The 23680-nt window shown below is 39.8% G+C and overlaps 1 protein-coding gene across 36 annotated transcripts in view; it reads right to left on the bottom strand.

The window, feature by feature from the left end:
• The window catches only part of EPB41L2 (erythrocyte membrane protein band 4.1 like 2), a 205905-nt gene that overhangs the window by 103897 nt on the left and 78328 nt on the right, over positions 1–23680 (bottom strand). For 35 of the 36 annotated variants that reach the window (XM_026504797.4, XM_048226044.2, XM_044386324.3 and 32 more), the window contains 2 exons: positions 7434–7915; positions 6492–6701 (listed from right to left, as the gene is read on the bottom strand). In XM_026504797.4, the coding sequence (XP_026360582.1) occupies positions 6492–6701; positions 7434–7901 (678 nt within the window). In that variant the 5' untranslated portion in view covers positions 7902–7915. Of the gene's footprint in view, positions 1–6491; positions 6702–7433; positions 7916–21266; positions 21367–23680 lie in introns of those variants that run through there. The other variant, XM_044386325.3, reaches the window with a different exon arrangement.

The raw sequence follows: 23680 nt of genomic DNA, 5'->3' as shown, positions 1-23680 counted from the left end.
CCGAGACATCCAAAGAGTAAAAAGAAAAGGAAACATAGGTCTCCTAACTTTATATCCATGGCTTCAACTAAATCTTCCTGTATCTTTTCCTGAGAGGAAAAAGCCCTGCTGTTCTAACACACTGAGCGCAGAAACGATCAGTGGCAGTATCACAAGAGTCCTACAGCTGAGTCTCCGGGACAGGCATGCAGAGCCCAGGAGATGCCCTAAAATTCTTTCCATTCAAATTCTGGTACTAAAGGAGCTTGCCACATACCATTAAATACTCCAATAAGATAAAAACAGATGTTATCAAAGAATAGAAATTATAGTTCCTTCATTACAAAATATAATCCTCAAAGTTTCCCAAAAAATATTTGAGATCTTTTATTATCAATAGATGATAAATCAGTATAAAACATAAATTGTAGTCTTCACTAAATACAATGAAAAAATACTTCACACAAAGATTTGGAACAAACGCACACAGACTAGGCCTTGGGTCAAAATTAATGCATGGCTTAGCAATAAGCTTATTGTTACATGAGCCAAAAATAACATTAGTTACAGTCAAGCCACTTCCATATTGTTTTCTCACTTAATTATAATCAGTCTCTAAAAATGCCCTCTTACCAATATTTATGCTCACAAATATTGTATTTGTGAGGCATTTTTACCCACTTCTAACAACACATACTGTTACCTCAAAAGAATGCAGACTTGAAAGATGATAATGAGTTTCTGAAAACAGAGCTGCCTTGGTTCCCTGAGCAATCGTATTCATTTAATTCCCAAGGTTCAAGAAATAGGCTCGGATTGCCCACAGGAGGAAAAAATGGGGAAACAAGAAGCCTAAAATGAACAGAACAAGGAATATAGGGATATAGATGGAGATATGGAGATCCAGCTACCTACTTTAAGGAAGCAGTTGGAGAAACAGATGATGTTAGGACATCAAACAATAATACCTCCAAAAATTATCTTTAAGCAAATTATTCAGTTAAGTACAGGAACATTTGCATGAAATGGCTTAAAAGGGGTGCTTTTGTTGACCAAAGGTACTGACAGGAAACACAAACAGGAAACTGCCTAACTTTCCCAATGCTCAAATCATCCTGAAAAAATCCTACCTATAAAGACCACTGATGTGCATCTTAACAAATGTAGTGAATAAAAAAAGTCCCACTTCAATTACTGCAGCCACACAGCTGCCTACCGTGTTCTAAAGTCTAGCACTCTTGACCTTGCTGGATCCTCTCTGTCCCAGTAACTTTACCACCACTTCCGCACCTCCCAGCAAATTTTGCTCTATAGAGCAGCTTGAATCCTCTCCTCCTGGCATTTGAACGCCCTCTAGAACCTCATCTGACTCCGTAAGTTAGGTCATTCCAACTCCTCGAGACTCCTGTAAGAGACCACGCTTTCCTCCACTGTGGTAGGTCCCTCGAAGTGAAGACAATCAGGCCCTCTCCGGTGGGGATGCTACAATCTAAAAGTCTAGCTGAAAACGAGACACACGTGCATACAAAAAGAAAAGAATAACCGCATCTAAAAAGTCACGACAGATGTCATCTTTAATGCCGGTAAACAGATGGAAACAAATTTAATCTCCCAAACCAAATAAAGTGAAAGTATTTCTTTCCCACCCTGTATTCATCCCTCCTTGAGAGCTTGCAAGTTCATCAACAGCTACGGTTTCCCTCAACATACTTCCCCAAGTAGTCCTTAGACACTGATTTCCGGCGCAGAGCTGCGGAACTACAGAGAAGCAGCATCAGCACATCCCCCCGATCTGTCTAAGGTCAGTGCTGGGACGGGAAATGGGAGAGCACTCAAACCACGTGACGGCTGTCCTCTGCGCTCTGCTCCCAAAGAGGAAATAACAGCAGATCTGATGCATATCAGACCTGTACTAATGATACGAGGCAAGCAACCAGAGAACCAAAATGGGAAGAAGAATTGGATAAAAGAGAATCAACCAAAACAGGAAATACAACTTAAAACATTTGCATTGTTAGAAGAGCTACTACGACACTGATGAATTATGGGCCTGTGGTCAGATATAAAGTCACTGCCTAGAATTCTAGTGAAACGCTGGTACATAAAATCTGGTATGGGATCATATCACTGAAGCCTACTTACATTTCATTTTGCTTTGTATTTGAAAGGAGAAAAAAGTTTATTCAACACATGTATGCTACACCCTAATTTCAAATTTATCCTTCTCAAGAGTTCATTTTTAATGATATATTAAGTAATCATTTATTAACTGAAAAGACAATCTGTACATTAATATAGCCATAAAAGTAAAGATTCCTATGCTTTTGCAACCAACTTAAGTCTCAGTGAATTTAACCTGGGTTAACTGCAAACTTTGCTGCATTTAACTTTGCATTCTTTCTCAACTCTGTTTCAAGTAACCCAATAACTTCATTCCCCATGAGTAGCAAAGTCATACAAGAGGGAATAGTCATACAGATAAGAATGTTATTTTGTACCATTCCGAAATGAGATCCGACATCTAATCAATGAGGGCAAAACAGATGGGAAAAAAGGGGGTAGGCACAGTGATTAATATCAGACTTTATTAAGTCAACGGTGTCCATCAATCACTTAAATATTCCTAAAAGAATAACAACAAACAAAGAAAAATACCAGACAACCCAAAATTAGATGGCAGAATATAGCCACATATCAGTTATCATATAAAATAGCTAGCCTAAACTCACCAGTTAATAGACTAAATTCTCGGGGCGCCTGGGTGGCTCAGTCGGCTAAGGATCTGCCTTCAGCTCAGGTCATGATCCCGGGGTCCTGGGATCAAGGCCTGCATCAGGCTCCCTGCTCAGTGGAGAGTCTGCTACTCCCCCTGCTCCTGTGCTCTCTCTTTCTCTCTCAAATAAAATCTTTAAAAAAAAAAAAAAAAGACTAAATTGTCAAAGATACAAAGGCACCGTGTCTAAAAGCAAAGAAATGGAAAAAGACAGTCCAGGAAAATCTTAACCAAAATAAAGCCAATGCAGTAATATTAATGTCAAAATAAATTTTACCATACGATGGTAAAAAGGGAAAAATTTTGCACATGTACAGCATCTAATAATCTGGCCTCAAATTTTATAAAGTATAATCTTACAGAAATACAAACAGAAATTATCAAATAAATAATTATAGGAAGAGATCTCAACACACCTCTCATATTAGTTGATAAACTAAGCAGTTAAACAATTAATAGAGATAAAAAACATGAGCCACATAATAAGACTAATCAAGAGGACAGATCTGAACACCAGGCCAAATTATAATAAAACAGGAAATCCAAACAAAAGAAAAATTCTCTCTTTCCATAAGACATAACACACATATATTCACTGAACACACACACTTCAGAAATCTAAAAACACACTTAGAAAAATTTAGTGATCAATCGCTTCTCGGCCTTTTGGCTAAGATCAAGTGTAGAAAACTTTAGTGATCAAAAATAACATTAAGGAGGGCACGTGAGGAGCAATGGGTATTATATAAGACTGATGAATCACTGAACTCTACCTCTGGAACTAATAATACATATGTTAATTAGTTGAATTTAAATTTTAAAGAAATAAAAGACCCATAAGGGGATGCAAAAATATTAAGAATTGAATGGCAATGAAAAGTCCTATGTTCAAAATTTGTACTCTCAACAAGAGATACTTGAAGGGAAAACTAGAGCCAAGCATCTGTACATTTAATATTCAACTCAAGAAATTAGAAAAACAACATGGTAATCTCAAAGAAAAAATAAACAGCAAAAGGGGGAAAATGCTACAAAGTAGAAAAAGTAGAAACAACAAACCCAAGTTGTTTCTTTGGCGGGAAAAAAATGGTAACTCTATAGGAAGAATGATTGAGGGGGGTAAAAAGGCAAATAACCCTAGAAATAAAAATGGAATAAAAACTGAATGCACAAGATGACAATGCTATGAAAAGCTTCAGGCCAGCAGATTTATCAAACTAGATGAAATGGACAGGTACCACTAAAAATATGAATTACTAAAACGGACTCAAGAAAAAAAATAGAACCTTTCAGTATAAGGAAATCGAATCAATGATCTAAAAAACAAAAAACAAAAACAAAACCCACTCTCCAAATCTCTTTCCACCAGCCCAAGGCAGTTTTAAAGGCAAGTTTTACCAGATCTCCAAAGAACAGATAAACCCTCATTTATCCAAACTTTTCCAGAGACTATTAAAAGGGATGCAACTTTATGAGGCTTATAACCTAGGTCATGAAATCTCATAAAGTGGATAGAAGAAAATTAAAGGTAATATATGCAAAAACCCTAGATTAAAAAATACAAAGTGAATGCCAAATCACCATTAGTAAGTAGAGACAATGTGGAAAAATTCACCTTGGTGGTTACTGGCTGGAATTTAAACTGGCACCACCACTCTGGAGATCACTTTGCAATATCGGGGAAATCCGAGGAAGTAAACTGCATCCTATCAACGTCCCAATCCCACTACGAAGTGTCTACCCTGAAGAAACTCTTGCACGAGTAAACAAGGCAAGGTGTACAATTATGTTCATTGAAGCACTGATTGTTAATAATACATAAAGAAATGGAGCCGTTGTAGAGGAACGGAGAAACTGGTGTAGTCATTCACAGCAAACTAGACAGCAGTTAAACAAAGTAGATTTACATGCCGTAAAAAGAGACGTACAGAGCAGGAGAGGAGAGATGGGAAGGAGACTTTAGCGAAGCCTTAAGGTTTTAGTTCTTTAAAAAAAAATCTGAAACACACGGCAACACGGGAACATCTGATTAAAATTTTTATGGTGAACATACAACTGTCAATTATTTTCTAGGTTTTTGTAGTTTTTACATACGTTGAGACTTTAAAAGATAGACCACAGCAATAGATTTAAACCATAAAGCACACTGGGAAATCTTGGAGTTTGGTGATATAAAGAGATTCAGAGATAGCAGGGACCTTCTGAATTATCCACGCAATCTTAAAGTCTATAGGTAAAGTCAGTTTCTGGGCCTCAGTCTGGCTTGAATAAATGACTCAAGGTCAAGTTATCATCCAACTGGTTCTCATATTCTAGACACCCTAACTTCTACAATAGGTAGGAGAAACAATGGACATGTGGTCAAATGTAACAGCGTCAAGTGCAGACCAGACCAGCATTCCATTGTTTTCCTTACGTACCCCCACCCCCCCCCCACACACACACAGTGTCCGTCTCCCCCGCCCCTCCCTGTCTCTCTCAGAGATTTAAGGATTTTTAATCCTCTTTTGCCACTCCTGTTCTTGAAATAACTGAAATATCAGAATAATTATAACTACGACGAGTGAAACAGATAAAGGCAAGGACTAGGAGTCATTGATCTTAGCACCCTCCAACCTTGTGCTCTAATACAGGTTTAAATATATAATAAACCACTCTTCAACTAGATAGGTCTATTTCACCAAGCTGAATGCTTTCATTGTAAAGTGTAACTTCTATTTTTAATAAGCAAGAATGCAAGGAATGAGGAGAAAGTAATTTTAATATTTAATAGATGAGAAGACCCCCCAAAAAGACTATTATTTAGAGACCATATTTTAAGTGAACAAAAGAGGTCCCACACACAGCAAATGAAACAGGGTAGTTTGGTGGTCAGGTTCATGACGTCCAGAGTCAAACTACCAGGTCTGGAATTCCGACTCACTCGCTCACTAGCTGGGAAACTGGGCAAGCTACTTGAGCGCTCTAAGCCTTACGTTGCCCGCGGTAACAATGGGAATCCTATAACAATATCTAATAATACCTACCACATATAGAGTCTCACAAGTATTACATGAAATCATCCATCTGAAGCAGTTAACACAGTTCTTCAGTGAACATCAACTATTAGCATATGTTCTTATAAATAAAGTAACTTAGCTATGAAAAGCAACAAGCTCTTCTGACTGACAAAATTGTAAGGTTCTAGATGCTTTAAAATTATATTGGTTTTTGTCACATCCACGCTAATGAATTATATGCCTTTTGTAGATCATGAGTGTTTCTTTAATTACATGAAACTAAATAAATGAGCTCAATTTTAAGTCAGTATCTGACTCAGGATTAAAAAAAACAAAAAACAAAAAACAACAACAACCCTTAGGTAGGGTTAAAGTGCTGAAATTAGCATGGCTCTTGGAATAATCCACCTAGCACTACCGGTTCTCCTCAAGTGAATCCCTTCCAGACAAGGGTAATAGTCCAACTGTTTAATGCCCATTCAGGGCGAACACCAGCCAGTCCACACGACCCATGCGAACGAGCCCAACACCGGCCCTGACTACCCCCCCCCCCCCCCCCGCCAAGGGTCAGGAAACATTGTAACAGAAATGACCCTCTTCTAGGTTTTCTTGTTTTTTAAAGCAAAGCTGACAGGCTAGCTCACAGGAACACGACAATATACGCACTGTGCCACCCCACCAGTGAGGGCAGCCCCTCCTTCCGCTCCCGTTCCACGCATCAGGACCGCGCCCCGGCTCACCTCCAGGTCACAGCTGTACTCGGTGCCATCTAGGAGGATGACTTTGCACTGGACCGCTTTGGTCTTCTTGCTGGCTTTCTGCAAGGCCCTCTCTGCTTTCAGCTCATTGGTCTGCACTTCCTTGGTCTCCCTCTTTGCTGCTTCTTCTGACTTGTCTTCCTGCATTTCCTTCACCTTCTCTTCTCTCTCCTTACCTACCTCTTCAGCGGGCTGTTAACGGAAAAAAGGAAGTTCATACTAAAGTTAGCCCATCTGCAGAAGACCAAGTATTCAAAGGAAAATCTTCAGTAAGAATGGTGATTGTTACAAACACCATCAGCCCAAGATTTTTAAAGACTTCAAGATTTTGCCGGAAAGGGTATTTCCCCGTATCTCCCTTCCCCAACCACCCCCCCGCCTATTTTCTCATTTTGCCAATTGGGTAATTTAGGCATTACATGAATAAAAGAAACTACGTCCTGGCAACTAACATTTAAATATCATTTCAAATAATAAAATATCCAATTATAATTTCACACGAGAGCAAAACCTAGGCTTCATTAAGCAACCAAAACATTCACACGTACAAATCTACTTCTTCTTACTCACTGAACACTTACATACATCAAATCAAAGGTATAAAAATCCATACTATTTAAAAAAGGAGAGATGGTAGGATTCAGAGAGTATCCATTTAACCTTAAAAGGAAGAGACATGAATTTTTTTTTTTTTTAATGATTTACATAGTCGACTTTTTGGCCTTATTATTTTGACAAAGATTTAAAAAAGAAGTAATGAGAAGGCCGTGGCAGACCACCCCAGGCCCCATATTCCAGACACGGTAAGCCAAAGTAGTATGTGAATATAAGAAATCTGGACAGGATTCCGAAGAAACAAATCCCTTTTGGTATGTGGTTGAAACACCAAGCTTTCATTTCCAGAAAATTCGTTCTCAAACATACCTGTGCCTCAGGATGGCTCACGGAGGGCTTCTCTTCCTTGACATCAACTTTCATCTCCTGCTGTTTTCTCTGAGCGGTTTCTTCGGCGTCGCCCTTGGCCTGCCCTTCTCCTTCGGGCAGAGATTCCTCCTTATCTGAAACCTCTTCCCCAACAGCTTGGGCGGGCTCTTTCTTATCTCCTCCGTCTTTAGCCGCTACTAAGGTATAGGACTTCTGTTTCTTAAGCCAGGGGGGTATGAATCGAGAAATGCCCCTGCTCTCAGATGGATCCTTGTCTCTCTTCTGGCGGCGTGGACTACTTTGGCTTTCAGCTGTAGGAGAGGACTGGGAACCTTTCTCCTCCTCTGGATCGGAGGACTGGTTCTGCTGATTCTCTGCTACTTCTTTAGGTTTCTCCTTCGTGGCATCTGCTCCTAATGGCTCCGATTCCTTCTTCACTTCAGATGCGGACCCTACTTCAGTGGTCATGGTTACAGCTTATGCTGTAAACAAAGCAAAAAACAGGAAAAAAAATCACAAAAGGCTATCTTACACACTCTCTCAGTTTTAGTTTGGAGGTAGGGAACAAGGTAAGGAAGGGCAGGAAGGGAAATGGCAGAGAGATGGTGGGGAGAAGATGTGTAGAGAAGGAAAGCTCATAAAAACAAGACAAAATGGAGACTGCTACTCTTAGAATTCTCCATCAGAACCAAAGAACCAGAAGTAGCATCACAATAGAACTAACTGATTCTGTACCGGCAGAGCTTAAAACCGTTAACAGCTTAGAGTGATTACTTTTATTACGTTTCATCTAGCCAGAAATGTACCCGCAAAACTCCCATTTGTTCTTTAAGGAAAGTTACATTTCTCTCTACTTAGTATCCTTTATTCTAGAACACAGAAAGGTTTTTGATAATGTTAGAAAGTACGGAGACAAATTTCACATAGTGAAATCAATCTACAGGAATGTGAGGTATAAAAACATGTCAGGTATTATAAAGATGAATTCTAAATGTGGAGTTCTTAAAAGTGAGAAAATTAGATCTGGGGGAGAAAAGGTTTTTTTCCCCCCAATTTAAATCCCATAATATGCCAGCATTATTTCAGTGCAGCAGTTAGTCTTCTGAGAATACTCTAACTATAGTAAAAAAATCTAACCCTCCATCCTACTCAACCTCAAACATGGTTTTCCTTGCAGATGTGATTTTAAGATAAGTACCTCAGGGCCCCTAATCTGAACCAAATGAAGACATTATGGGGGTGGGGAAAACTGTATCTAATAATTGATCCTATCACAACTAACGAAAAAAAAACAAACCTGAAATCTGAAAGTAGGGCCATCTGGGTGGCTCAGTCGGTTAAGCAGCCAACTCTTGATCTCAGCCCGGGTCATGATCTCAGGGTCCTGGGACTGAGCCCTACAGTGGGCTCTGCACTCAGCAGGGAGTCTGCTTGAGGATTCATTCTCTCCCTCTGCCCCTCCCCCTGCTCGCACTCTAAAATAAATAAATCTTTAAAAAATAAATCTGAAAGTAAATGATTGTCTCAATTTAACATAAGCAAAGAGGGACTTTTTAAAGTATAGCTCCGCAACTGACATTAAAAAAAAAAAAAAAATAGGAACAGCAGAGAGAGTACACTCTCTCCTCTCTTGACAATGATAAAAGGCCTGGCACCCTGGCCAGTAGCAAATTTTCCAGCTATCTTCAAAAGTGGTACAAACCTTGAATAGTTCAAAACATAAAATACATTCGTTCTTTTTTAAAGCTTTATCGAGATATAATTCACATACCATAAAATTCACCCATTTAAAGTATATAGTTAATGGTTTTGAGTCTACTCACAAGATTGTGCAACCATCACCACTATCTAATTCTAGAACATTTTCATCATCCAAAAGAAACTCTGTAATCTATTAATAGTTACCCTCCATTCTCCCCTCCCTCCAGCTCCTGGCAATTACTTTCAATCCATATGGATTTGCCTATTCTAGACGTTTCAAATAGATGGAATTACACAACATTTGGCATTTTCACTGAGCCTAATGCTCTCAAGGTTCATCCATGTTGTAGCATGAATCAGTATTAAACTTGTTAAAATGTTCTTCACCTTCTGCAAATCACATATCTGATAAAAGTCTAGTATCTAGAATATATCAACAACTCCTATAACTCATCAAAAGATAAAAAAAAAATTTAATGGGCAAAGAATTTTGAGTAGACATTTCTCCAACGAAAATATACAAATGGCCAACAAGCACTCAAAATGATGCTCATCATCGTCCGTTGTTGGGAGGATATGAACCCAAACCACCATGAAACGCCACTTCACACACACTAAAGGATGGCTGTCATCAAAAAGACAGACCGTGACAAGTACTGGCAAGCATAGGGACAATGTGGAACTCTCAACCTTGATGGCAAGAATGTAACATGGTGCGGCCACTTTGGAAAAGTTTCTCAAAAAGTTAGTTAGCATAGGACCTAGCAATTCCGCTCCTAGGTATACACCCAAGAGAAATGAAAACATGTGTTCGCAGGAAAACTTGTAAACGACTCTTCATAACAGCTTTATTCATACTAGTCAAAAAATAGAAACAACTCAAATTCCTACCAACTGATGAGGGGATAAACAAAATGGGTGTCTCCATACAACACAAGATCATTAAGTCGTAAAAAGGACTGAAGTGCAATATATGCTACCACACACAAACCTTGCAAACATTATTCGAAGTGAAAAAATACAAACGGTCTGGGGCGCCTGGGTGGCTCAGTCACTTAAGTGTCTGCCTTCAGCTCAGGTCATGATCCCAGGGGCCTGGGATTGAGTCCCGCAATCAGGCTCCTTGCTCAGCTGCTTCTCCCTCTTGCCTGCCGCTCCCTCTGATTGTGCTCACTCTCCCTCTCTGACAAAAAAATTAAATCTTTAAAAAAAACACAAAGGGTCACATGCTGAATGATTCCACTTATACGAAATTTCCAGAATAAGCAAATCCACAGAGACAAAGTAGATTATTGGTTGCAAAGGGCTGGACGATGGAGAGAATAGGGAGCAATTGCTAACAGGCACAGGGTTTCCTTCGGGGGTGATGAAAATGCTCTAGAATTAGACAATGGTAATGGTTGTACAACCCTGTGAATACACTGAAAACCACTGAATTGTAAATTTTAAAAGGGTGAGAATTCAACAATAAAAAATAATTTTAAAAAATGTTATTCACAGGGCGCCTGGGTGGCTCAGTGGGTTAAGCGTCCGACTCTTATTTTGACTCAGGTCGTGATCTCAGGGTCGTGAGACGGAGCCCCATCAGCTCTGTGCTCAGCAGGTAGTCTGCTTGTCCCTCTCCCTCTGCTCCTCCCCCTGCTCACATGCGCTCTCTCTCAAATAAATAGAATCTTTTTTAAAAAAATGTTATTTGCTTCTAATACCTGAGCATGAAAACATTCAGTCAGCCTGCCTATATTTAATGGGCTCCTACAATGTGCCAAGTACTGGTCACATGAATAAAAGACTACTTTTGGGAAGCTGAAGGTAGGGGAGAAGGTAGTTTGCAGGTCAGTCGAGAGCATGTTGCTTAAAAGGCACAAGAGAGATACTTAACCCAGATTCGGAGAAGAGGGTCATTAGGTAAGCCTTTCTGCCAAAGTGGACATCGGAGTTGCTTTAAAATGATGAGCCTTCATTCAGGCAAGGGAAATCAGGATAAGAGGCATGTGCCAGGCACAGGGAAGTGTAGAAACGTGAGAATATTCCTCCTACAGGAAACCCCAAGTACTGCACAATAATACATTGTACAAGTGAAGTGGGAGCTTGCTATGGGGACAGGAAGGGAGGAGAAAAGTACATTAGCAATGACAAAGTAGGAGCAGGAGGCAGAAGCCAGGACATAAAAGGTTTTGTGTATCATGCTAAGAAAGTCTTGAGGTTGATTTAAAAGCAATAAGAAGTCACACAAGTATTTTACAGAGAGAGGAGTAATGTAATCAGACCCACATTTTGGATAGCCCAACCTGGCTGGACAGTACAGGATGAGAGAAGAGACTGAAAGAGAAAGACATCCAGAAGGCTGTCCCAGTAACCCATGCAGAAGACGATGGTCTGTACTTCGGCAGGAGCAGGGAGGCGAAGGAGAAGAAATGAATCCAAGGGTAAAGAGGCAGTTGGCATGACATGGTGTCCACAATGAATGTAGCAAGTCAAAGAGCAGAAAGGGTCGAGGAGAAGTCTCAGGTCATGGGAGACGGGGGTAATGGTAGAACCACCCATTGGAATAGGGAACACAAGGAAAAGAGGGTCTGACTGAGACAAACTCGGTTTTGAATTCACTTCGATTGACCAGTTTGTCGAGCTGACAACTTGACACACAGGTGTTGAGCAGAGACCGGATGTGTACGAGAGATACAGATTTGGGAGGTGTCATCGTATGGGTGACAGCTAAAAGCATCAATGATACGGACATCACCTAGAGGAATAGTGTAGTTTGAGTTTAGAGGGTCCTGAGAATTTTATCCCCACCCAACATTTCAGGGTCAGGGAGAAGAAAAGGCATGAGGGAGAGGAGGAATATATAGTGAGACCAGGAGATGAGTGGAAATGATGTCCTTGAAGGCAATGCTACAAAAGAGGAAAAGTTAGGTAACTGTAACTTTTACACTCCAATCTTACTTCTCATTAGGCATTTATTTTTAATTCTATCCATGTTTGAATATTTGCACATATTAGTTTACTATCTCTATAAAGCATAAAAATATTAAGTGTAAGTCTGTTAGTAACATGTTTACCTTCTATTGTGTTGACCTCAGATCACCAAACGTAAACATTATATTTTGTCAAACTGGGAAGTAAACCCCACAAATAAAGCCAGGTGGGCTACATAGTTTTCAGCCTGTTATATTGTGGAAAAATTTTATCAATATTTCTGAAGATCAAAAACTGGTGATATTGAGCAATATTAAACTATATGTTTTATGTTGTTTTTGTAGAAAATACTAGTTCAATATAAACCAAAATGTGCAAAATATTAAGGCATCGCCTCCATTTAGGAAGACAAGAGGCATGATTTGTTAAGTCATGAGCCTTCATCTCCAAAGATTTGAAATGAAAGCTCGGGTAAATAGAATGAAGTTACTATTCATAAGCCTAAGTTGTTTTTTACCCTCAATCTATTTAAAATTAATTTAATAAGAGAACCAGTTGTTCTCTTTATCAGCTTGATTTTGTTGTTTAAATTCTACATATAAGAGAGATCTTAAGGGGTTTTCCTCTGACATTTCACTTAGCATATGCTCTCCAGGTCCATCCATGCCATTGTAAATGGCAAGAGTCCATTCTTGTTTATGAATGAATAATATTCGTGTGTGTGTGTGTGTGTGTGTGTGTGTGTGTGTGTGTGTGACAATTTCTTTATCCATTCACCCATCAATGGAAACAGGTTGTTTTCACATGTTGGCTATTGTAAATAATGCTACAGTGAACGTGGGGTGCATATACCTTTTTGAGTTAGTGTGCTTTCATTTTCTTCTGATAAAACCCCGAAAAGGAATTGCTGAATCATATGGTAGCTAATTTTTTTTTTTTTAATTTTCTGAGGAACCTCCACACTGTTTTCTCTAGCGGCTGATCACTATTAGGTATCTAAAATTCAAAATGATGTCTTCCAGTAAGACCTTTATATGAATTCTTGAACTGGCCCCATATTGCACAGAAAGTCTTTTTCCTTCTTTAAAGTACCATTTTTTATGTACCACTTAAGTGGAGATTTTTTACATTAATCATGAAATGACCAAAGTTGATTTTTAGTATATACTCTCTAATTACATTTTGAGAGTTGAACCAATGCTTTGGTAAAAATTAAAACAAAAATGACCCACCCTTGTCCAAGCTAATCAAGATAATTGGTAGCTCTCTAATTACTTTGGCTATAAGAAATAATGTGGAGACCAAATAAAGCTGATCTTTGGTCAATATTTTAGAAGCAATGACATATAAAACTAAAGCTTCCACTATAATGTTAGAAGCATTAATATTTGAATTTTAGTCATAAGAACTATCACTTACTGGATTAGACATCAATCACATAATTTCTGCTCTTCAAAACATTCTACAGGGGAGGTATTATCCCCATTTTGTACATAATAAACAAAGAGTGAAAGTTAAGCGACTTGTCCAAGGCCACTGAATGGAGGACCACACAGCCGTGTACATGTGTTTTCATCACTATTTCATAATGTTGGAACGACTGAATCAACCAGGGCTCTCGGTGTCATCCTCAAAGAAAATCCATACCAGTTTGAATCTATTGTGATTCGCTATAATTAGGGCTGGCCCTCCCCCAATAAGAAATTTACAAATGAGTTCCCATCACAAAGAAAATCATATTTGAATGTTATTACTTGGCCATTCACAACTGAGCTGAGGGACAGAAGTTAAATACAAACTGCTAACAGAGACAAAGAGCACAGATAAACCACATCTTTACGCCTCACAAAGTAGTCTTCCTCAATCACTACTGTAGTCACAATTTTAAGTTGTAAGAACCTCAGAGCTTATCAGTAGCATCCATCCAAATGCAAGTTACAAGATAAAGAAGCAGGAGGGAGGCGGCTGGAAGACGGGCTACGTGGGTGAAAGATATTAAGGAGGGCATTGCTGTGATGAGCACTGAGTGTTGTATGTAAGTGATGAATCACTGAATTCTACTCCTGAAATCAATATTGCACTGTATGTTAACTGGACTCCTCTAAATAAAAATTTTTTAAAAAAACAAGATAAACAATAGAGGCTAATTGCATAAAACTGTGTTTTGTAAATACTCAAAAATAAGGGTGGATATAATTATATGTAAATAAGTACATTCTTAAAATAGTTTCAAGAGATCAACAAAGCTCAAACCTAAACACTACCTTCTTTGTTGACATAATGGTTTCTTGAACAAATTACCACCATCAAGAAAACATGATTATAGCACATCCATTCACCATAATTATTGTGCCTGTGACTCTCAAGGGCTTCAAATGTGGATAAGCCTTTAAACTCCATCATCCACTAATAACATGGAAACTCCTGCAGTGGAACGCAAGCCCTCCGACTAAAATGAAAGCCCCATAAAGGCTGGGATTTTTCTTTTCTTCACTGCTATGTTCCCAGCATCCAGACTGGCACATAGAGGAACCAGTCAGAGTGTTGTGAAATCGTCTAATCTAATACACTCATTTTATCTTATCAACAAGGGCACTGAGGCTCAGAAAGACAGGAGATTTGCCTAAGACCACAAAGCTAGACTGGGGAAGCCAAACCCAGAACTGTGGTTTCCCAAACTCTAGCTATGCTCATTCCCCTCATTACCTATTATAAATACAATTACAAACACCTAAAGTCCATCATTAGTATAGTTATATAATATACGAAGTAAAGACCTTTCTACTTATCAGCAACCAAAAAGAACATTGTTGTGAACAGCCAAGCCCATTAGACAAGAATGTGGTTTTGACACAATTGCCACGTTGGCACACTCCATCTGGGTTGATAGAAGTGTTCATTATTGTAACGGCTCCATGAGAAACAGCACGCACCGCTTCACACGCGACCAAGCAGAAAACCATCAATAGACAATCAACACTGGTTAGGTAAGGAGCTGTGTTATGCCAAACCATTCTCTTTTTTTCTTACCTTTAAAATGGGACGTAAATTCCAAAGTGCCGTCTCTATCACTAGCCTAAACATTCTACCAGATAACACCATACTGCTAAACACACTGGCCCCTAACCAGAGTACCACAATTAGCAAAGCAGACACACAACTCTAGACACTCCTCCAAAGGACTTCAAGCAAGGGGTTCATGCTAATTATTGGGTCCAGATGTTTCCTTGAAACCTTGAGAGAACCAGCGCTACTCTAAGAGCCCTCGCTGTGTCCAGGGAACAGGGCAGGTGCTGCTGCCAGTGGAGGAGCTCTCATCCTCGGCTGAGATCAGGGCAACAGGAGCTCTTGGATTTCTACCAACAAAGCTCAATCCATTAGATAGGGGACTCCGGGTTTACAAAAGGGAAAAGTATGCATTTCTAAATTCCAAAATGGGGGTAAGGGAATCAAGACAGGCTTTCCTATGAACTTAGAGAAAGATATCAAGCTGTGCAACAAATATCAAACTTCTAGAATCCTGGCAATGTGTGCACAGTCTCAGTGTTGCCACTTTCTAGGTCTGACAAAACTGGTTTTCGTCTATTGTGACTGGCCAGAGGATATACAGAGAAACTTCCCAATACCCACAATCACTGGCTTGTGTTCAAGTCCCCCAACAGCCTACAGCCCAAGACAAGGTCTTATAATACCCAACCCCATTCCCTGAAAGCATCGAATGTGAGAAACAACAAAACAGCAACCCCAATATAGAAAGGATTCGGCAGCCACCTGACTCTACTTTTAGGAAACAGTAAGAGCCGTGCATCTCAAATATGTACAACAAGTAAGAGAAAGGGAGGGGGGGAAAGAGGAGGATGAAAGGGAAGAAAAAGGAAAAAGAAATACCTGGAGAGGGAAAGGAATAAGAAAAACAGGCCAACTGCATGTAATAAGAGCAGACTGCATGTAATTCCTCTCTCCCTCGTAGGTTTATTTTTCTTAAGTGTCAGAAGGTCTATAGAATACTGTATCCCATATTCAAATATGTACAGCTACATTCCAAAGGGACGATCTGTAGTTTTAAGTTATCACTATGGTGAGGATAAACAAGTTATTTTTTAAACAACCCAGTGTTGTCCACCCTAGTTCCCTTAATAACACTCTCTATGGCTTGTTTCTGTTTTTGTTTTAAGGGATAAAGAATCTATGAGAGAACTATTTTTGTAAAGATATAAAGCTAGCATCTGGCTTAAATTAAACCCACATACACAAAAGATATGAACTGTAGCCCTTGGCTAGTTCAAGCCTAGGCAGGATCAGATTACATTCGCAGCATGTATCTCCCCCCCCCACACGCCCTTTGTCTTTCTTAACAGAACTCAAGTTTTGCTGGCCTTTTCTCTTTCTTCCACATGCATGCCGGCGGAGGCCAGCTTCAGGCCAGGCCCCAAGGCGATGATCTACTGGTCTAAGGCCATCATGGTTGTCTCCCGTCCCTGCCAAGACGACTTGCAAAGAAAAAGTCTGTGGGTGGGCTTCTGGGAAGATTCCTCAGTCTAAAAAGAGCCACAAGGTGAAGAAAGCCCCTCTTCTGTCTCTGAGCCCTGTATACCTGACTCCGAGAAATGCTGCTACCATCCTGAGGATGGTAGGGAGAAAGTCTGAGGACAAAGTGACACACAGTAGAGCTGGCATGCTGCACGTGGCCAGCTTCTGCGTGGGAGCTTCCCGCTCTGTGAGAGAACATAGTCCCTCCCCACTAGGAGAACAATGGCACACAGCTGAGCCTGGGGTTTCAGTTACTTGCAGCCACTATTAGCCTCTGCAGAGTCTGAGGCAAGCATTAAAAAATAAGCTCTGGGGCGCCTGGGTGGCTCAGTGGGTTAAGCAAGCATCCGACTCTAGATTTCAGCTCAGGTCTTGAGCTCAGGGTCATGAGTTCGAGCCCTGCACTGGGCTCCAGTCCGGGTGTGGAGCTTACTTTAAAAAAAAAATCAAAAACAAAGTGGTAAAAAATAAGCCCTAAGAAACTGGAAACACATACAGAACTCTCTCAGATAATTATTACTCCCCACTGGGTTTTATGGCCCTCATACCTAAGAGCCATGGTTGTCAAAATGTTCCATTTTTTCCTGATGCTAAAATTCTTAAAACCCAGCATCTGAGTTAATATCTGAGGTAAATAATTAATTCTTTATTCTAACAACTATAAATAAGAATGAAACAAATCTTAGAGTTCCTCAAAGTGTAAGATTCCTTTTCTTCATATATTGGAGGGACCTCCCCCAATGAAATTCAAGACATAATTTTCAATAATGTTCAATGCCAGTAACACCTAAGATAATTGCTAAAAATCTTATTTGTTAAAAAGCCAAGTCCTCGCTGCTCTCATTAAGAATTATATCAAGATGATGAGCACTGAATGATGTATGGAATTGTTCAATCACTAGACTTGTACACCTGAAACTAATACAATACTGTATATTAACTACACTGGAATTGAAATTTTTTAAGAAAAGGACATCAAGGAGGCGCCTGAGTGGCTCAGTCGTTAAATGTCTGCCTTCGGCTCAGGGCGTGATCCCAGAGTCCTGGGATCTAGCCCCATATCAGGCTCCTCTGCTGGGAACCTGCTTCTTCCTCTCCCACTCCCCCTGCTTGTGTTCCCGCTCTTGCTGGCTGTCTCTCTGTCAAATAAATAAATAAAATCTTAAAAAATAGAAAAGGACATCAAGAAATATCTGTGCCAGGCAAAGTCTTCTCCACAAGCACCTAGGGTTATCCCCAAAATAGATATCCTTTCCTAGAGTGGGGCTCAATAACCAGACATTGTACAGAAGTCATTAGGATCCCAATACCGGCCATCATTCCCATCCTCAGAATGCACATAAACCTTGTCACACTGGACCCTCCAACAGCACACAGTAGGTCAAGGTGGTAGAGACATCCAGAATCCTGCTGGCTCTTCATTAAGCAACTAAGCATTGTGTGATCAGAAATACTGATTACCCACACAGAATTCCTGCTCTCAGATGGGGCCCCAATTTTTTTTTTTTTCTTTTAACAGCTAGGGCTGGAGCTACATTCTTTCTGTGTGGAGCTATCTAATCTTTGGATAAAATAACATAGTGGTTTGGAGATCAAGTTTGGGAACTAAAAGACCAGGATTAGAATTCTAACTGTGTCTCCCACTAACCATGTTATCACGGATGTTATTTAGTCTCGATGAATTTCATTTTCCTCATAAGCAAAACAGGGATAGAATACGTACTTACTGGCGTGTTGTAAGGATTAAATTAGATACTATATACCAAGTGCCAGGCACATAGTAAATTCATAATAAATGGTGAGCCACTGTCATCAAATAGGGGTTCTGGAAAAAAAAGGGACTATATCCCTTATTTCACTAAAAATAAAAGTAACGGTAAGCAGAAATAATAGTGACAATATCAGCTATTTGTTGAGCATTGTTCTAGAGACTGCATGCGGCAATACCTTTAGTCTGCACAACTCTTTGAAGTAGGAACTAAGATTATTCCCATGAGACAGATGAAGGAGGAGAGACAAGATAAAGGATTTTCACAAAGCTACATAACCACTTCATGGGAGAGCCAGAATTCGGACCCAGGCTGTCCGGCTCCAGAAGCCTTACGCAATACCGCCGCCAATCCCAAACGGCTTCACTATCCTAGAACCAACATCTAGCATAATGCCTGACAATTCATTATCTGTTGAAAAAGCAAAAATCAAACCTTACTACCCATTTGGTGTTTACAGTCCTAAGCAATACGTTCTAACCAAGCCCCTGATACATTTCACCTATTTTCAGGATGTGGGTTGTGTATTTTAGGCCCTTCTCTCAAAAAGAATGTTTCTTGAGTCCTTTCACACATAGGTAGCAGATACCAGCAATGCAGATGGAAAGAATCCTGCTCTCAGTCTAGTGGGGGACAGAAGTAGCAAGAGTAGCATTAATATATATTCAAAGCACTCGTCACTGATTCAGAAATTTGAGTCATTTAGATTCAGAAATTACTACTAGTTGAAAAGCCAACAGTTTTTCTTGAAGCGACCACTGTCATATCTTCAGGAAGTCACACAATGGCCCTACATGGGAACTCTCGGTTAAACACTCTTAAAATACAAAAAGGCATCATGCTTTTTAAAGAGCACTTAATTCTCATTCTCAATTGTGTTTGCTGGAGATATATTTGCTCTCTAGCAAAATTCCAGTAATTTGAATAAAAAAGCCAAATAAAATAGTCCTCGTTATAAACTTCTTCGGCATAAAAACAACTTTGTTGGGGTGCCTGGGTGGCTCAGTCGGTTAAGCGTCTGCCTTCGGCTCAGGTCATGATCCCAGGGTCCTGGATCAAGCCCCGCATCGGGCTCCCTGCTCAGCAGGAAGCCTGCTTCTCCCACTCCCACTCCCCCACTTGTGTTCCCTCTCTCGCTGTCTCTCTCTGTCAAATAAATAAAATCTTTAAAACAAAAAACAAAACAAACAAACAAACAAAAAAACTTTGTTTTGGATTTTTGAACTGGCTAAGGTTGATCAGCTCCCAGATAGGGTGGATAAAGTGGCTAGAGGAGAAGTAGAGTTCAGAGGAACACAAAGGACACAAACTATAAAAAGAAGCTCCATCACACTCATAGTAAAAGAAATGAAAACTAAAAATTCAGAATGGAAAAATCCCAAAGCTTAATATGTAATCACTGAACAAGACTATGGAAACAGAGGCGTTCTTATATAATTGCCAGAAGAGAAAAAGCGTACTAACCAATGAAATTTGCCAACAGCTATCAAAATTCCCAATGTGTATACACTCTGAACCAGTGATTCTGCTTGCAGGAACCTATCCTATAGATACATCTGCACATACGTAATGTAAAATAATGACGCATGGATGATTCATTACAACACTGTAATAGCAAAAGATCAATGCCCATCAACAGGTGACAATATACAGCAGAACACTATGCAGCTATAAAGAAACAGTACAACCAAATACTATGCAGCTATAAAGAAATCAAAAGAAGATATTTATCCCAGTTACAGAAATATCTCCGAGTTACACTGTGAAGTACAAAAAGCAAGTTTCAGATAGCACACTATATACAACACCTTGCAGGTTGAAAGCCAGGTGTGTGGCGGTTATAAATATGTGAATACACATACACATACTTACATCTGTACGCACACACACAAAAAAAATAGGGAAGGACACAGAAGAGAAATGACAATGATTATGGGGAATGGTGAGAGGAACTAGGTAGATGAGGTAGAGAGGTAAAAATATGGGAGACAAGTTTTTCAGTGAGAAGTCTGCAGAAACTGAAGCACTTAAAAGATTTATTAAGAGAACAGTGTTTTGCATTAAAATATCTAAATGCATGGAGTGAACTCACCTTGGCCTGTCACCTAGCTCTGTCCTCACAAATGAGTTGTGTGGGTGTGAAAGTCTTCCAGTCTATCCCAGCTCAAAAGTAGCATCAAGACAGACTAAAACAAAATTGATTCTCTGGCATATGAGGTTTAAAATGGTTTCTACATCCTCAAAGAAACGGTTTCCAGTAGCCTCCAATTCAGTCTACGTCACAAATCCGCCCCTTACCCTATATAGGCCGCTCTCCAAAGCAGGGAAAGCTCAAAACCTAAGCTTTTAGAGCAGCCCAACATCTTTTAAGTAAATCAATTCTTCTCTGGAAAAAAATTATATATATAATATTTATGTTTATTATACGTATATATATATATATATATATACACACACACATATATACATACATTTTATATATATACATATATATGTATCTCCTGAAAAAACCTTGCTCCTTTTTAACCCCTTCCCCTTTGGTTTAGAGTTAAAACAAAAAGGGGTCTTTTGCTAACAATAACATTGGTGCATTTGCAGGCAGGCCAAAAAAATTATTCCTATTCTCTCCTGGAGGAGTAAAACCAGGGAACCTGGAAACAGATTTCTCTAAAAGTCAAAAAAATTTTAAAAGGAGAATAAAACAGAATAGGAAGATTCTTATTAAACTTCTAAGTTGGTCATACATAAACATCCCCAGTCTCCGTCAGCTGCTTCCTCCACGTTTACAGGGAAAAGCACGAATAAAATTGGCCTGACAAGCACAAGGTCATGTTTCCTGTCTACACCTCTTCCCTGCCCACTTCTGCTCCTAAGCTCCCCTTAAGAGGGTCAAACTTTCGTAGAGATGAGTACCTACACATTCTTAGTGCAGCGTTAACGCATCTGGCGGCTTCTTGATTAAGCGTCTTTTTGTGATGTTCCTAGTATTTGGGAAACATTTGTACCGCCATCACGTAACGTTCTACAGAAAAGAAAAAAAAACACTAGTGTGCAATTTCTTCTGATGTCATCCACAACCAGGCTCAAAACAGGGCCAAGCCAACACCAGCAATCTCTCCTTATCATAACAGACATCTTGCAGCGGACCTTTTCTGAGCTCATCCCACAGCCACCTTCTGAATAGGATCCTTAGCAGCCCCACCAGAAAACTCACTTGGCATCAACTGGTAATCTACAAGCAGTCTAATATTATTTTCTGTGTGAATCAAACTCCAAATTCTTTAGCTAAAAAATAAATTCTTTAGTTCAGCAGGCTTTTCCCAAATCAGCTAACGGCAAATCCACCAAGGTTAACTGCACAGGATAAAGGCACCGGCTGCAGACGCTGCATTTTAATAGGTCATAAGACAAAGTCTTGTCAAAATCAATCAACTCGCCACACTATGACAAGGCCACCACGCTGGAGCCTACACTGATCTCACTTTCAAATCCTTTTCTCAATAAGCTTTGAAACCCTGCAGTCAACAGGCATAAAGATCTAACCCTTGCCAAAAAATACCATTCACTTTTAAAATTTTGATCGTTAGCGCTTCTGCCATTTTAAATATTTACTACCGAGGAGTAAGGCCAACGCACAGCATCTATCCTTAAAACGGGAGACTGAACCGCAGGACTTTTCTAGCTTAGGTAAGCAGATCCAAATGTCGACGCTAGTCTGGTCGGTCAGCAGAAGGTGCTATAGACAGTTAGCATTTGGACCCTCCAAGTCCAGGCAGGAAAAGCTGTAACTACAATGAATGAGAGACATGCCATTTGGAATTCCTAAACCCTTTCTCCCCCACAAGTATTGCTACTCTGAGCGTTAGTTTAGTTCAGACTACTTTACTTATTAGTAAGAGCTTCAAACAACTACTTCTTAAGTGGGGCTGGCTAAACAGATTCTTTCTTATGGCGCTAAGAGTCTCAAAATGCAACATTTGTAAACCTGATTCGATAGAGAATCCTGCTGGAAAACATCCCAGGCATTCAACCTTCTGCGGTCCCAGAAAAATTCAAGCAACCTCGGTATCAAAGTTTAAAATGTCCCTTTCCACCTCTGTTCCAGGGGGGATGGTGAACTGAGGGTCAAGTCAAGGCATCCTAGAAGGTGCCCAAGCACGCTACATGGAGATGGGGCGGGGTGCTCTCTGCCAGGCCGGCTATCCTGATCCCCTGGATCACCTCCACAGTTATTTATTCCCACACCCAAGCTGCCAATAATTTTAAGACACCATTCTTTGTTGGGCCCCGAAACAGAAAACTTCTACTTCCCAAGTACATATGTGCCTCGCTCCCCCAAGTTTACCAGCTCATGACTTCAGTGGTAGAAGGGCATTCGTTCCCCACAGTGTCGGCAATAAAGGAACTCGCAGAGATCACCTGGCAATCACAGGGGTACTGCTTGTTTTGTTAGAAAGTAACACTGAAACAAGGTTCTTTTGAAAGACGGTTGTGAGACTGGTAAATTCTATCAAGAAAAAGCAGGAAGACAATTTTTTCTAAGTCTGGACGTCAGAACCTGGGCAACAATGGGGAGTTGTCCTGTTTCTTCAATGTGACAACAGATCAAATAGTCAGTAAAAAAAGAGGTTAATACCTATCCTTTATTCAACCCATATTTACTTAGGGTGTGACAACATCAAAACAACATACAATTCTCGATCACTGTTAATGGCCACTAATCTGCAGATGTTTAAAAAAAAAAAAGTGAATTCAACTCTGTGCTAGCCACAGTACAACTTCTTTTCATCAAATGAGTTAGCATGAAAATGAAGCATTTTAGGAAACTAAGATCTGTCACCCTTTAACATGTTTAAAAAGTAACTGTACAATATTAACCTTACATAGCCCTCATTGTGCTTTAGGAGTAATTAACTTTCATATAGTATACTGTACCACTGAAAAAATCAACTGAACAACAGGACAAGTACATAGAATAGACCAGCTAGCTTCATTATTCTCGTAAGTCAAGCCTGAAAAAGCAATCACGTTAAAGATAACTTGACAAAATTCAACATCTGCCTAGAAAAATGCAAACAAGTGGGCCAAAACTAAACTCTGGCCACAAAAAATATACTTTTCATAGGACTTGGACCAAATAGAACGAACCATTATCCCTTGCCAAACAGTATACATACCCAGGTTCCATGTACTCTGTACATGAGTACTTTCCAAATTTTCAGTCCCCTGGATATTGAAAGTCTCAAAAGCAAACTTTCTTCAAAAGCAAAACCAAACAAGCATATACCACAAAACCCACTGCTACAACAGAAATTTCCTCAAAATCTCCCC

This window comes from Ursus arctos, unplaced genomic scaffold (genome assembly GCF_023065955.2).
Source record: "Ursus arctos isolate Adak ecotype North America unplaced genomic scaffold, UrsArc2.0 scaffold_13, whole genome shotgun sequence".
Classification (NCBI taxonomy): domain Eukaryota; kingdom Metazoa; phylum Chordata; class Mammalia; order Carnivora; family Ursidae; genus Ursus; species Ursus arctos.
The sequence above is the reverse complement of the archived record's forward strand: the minus strand, read 5'-3'. Positions and strand labels throughout refer to the sequence as shown.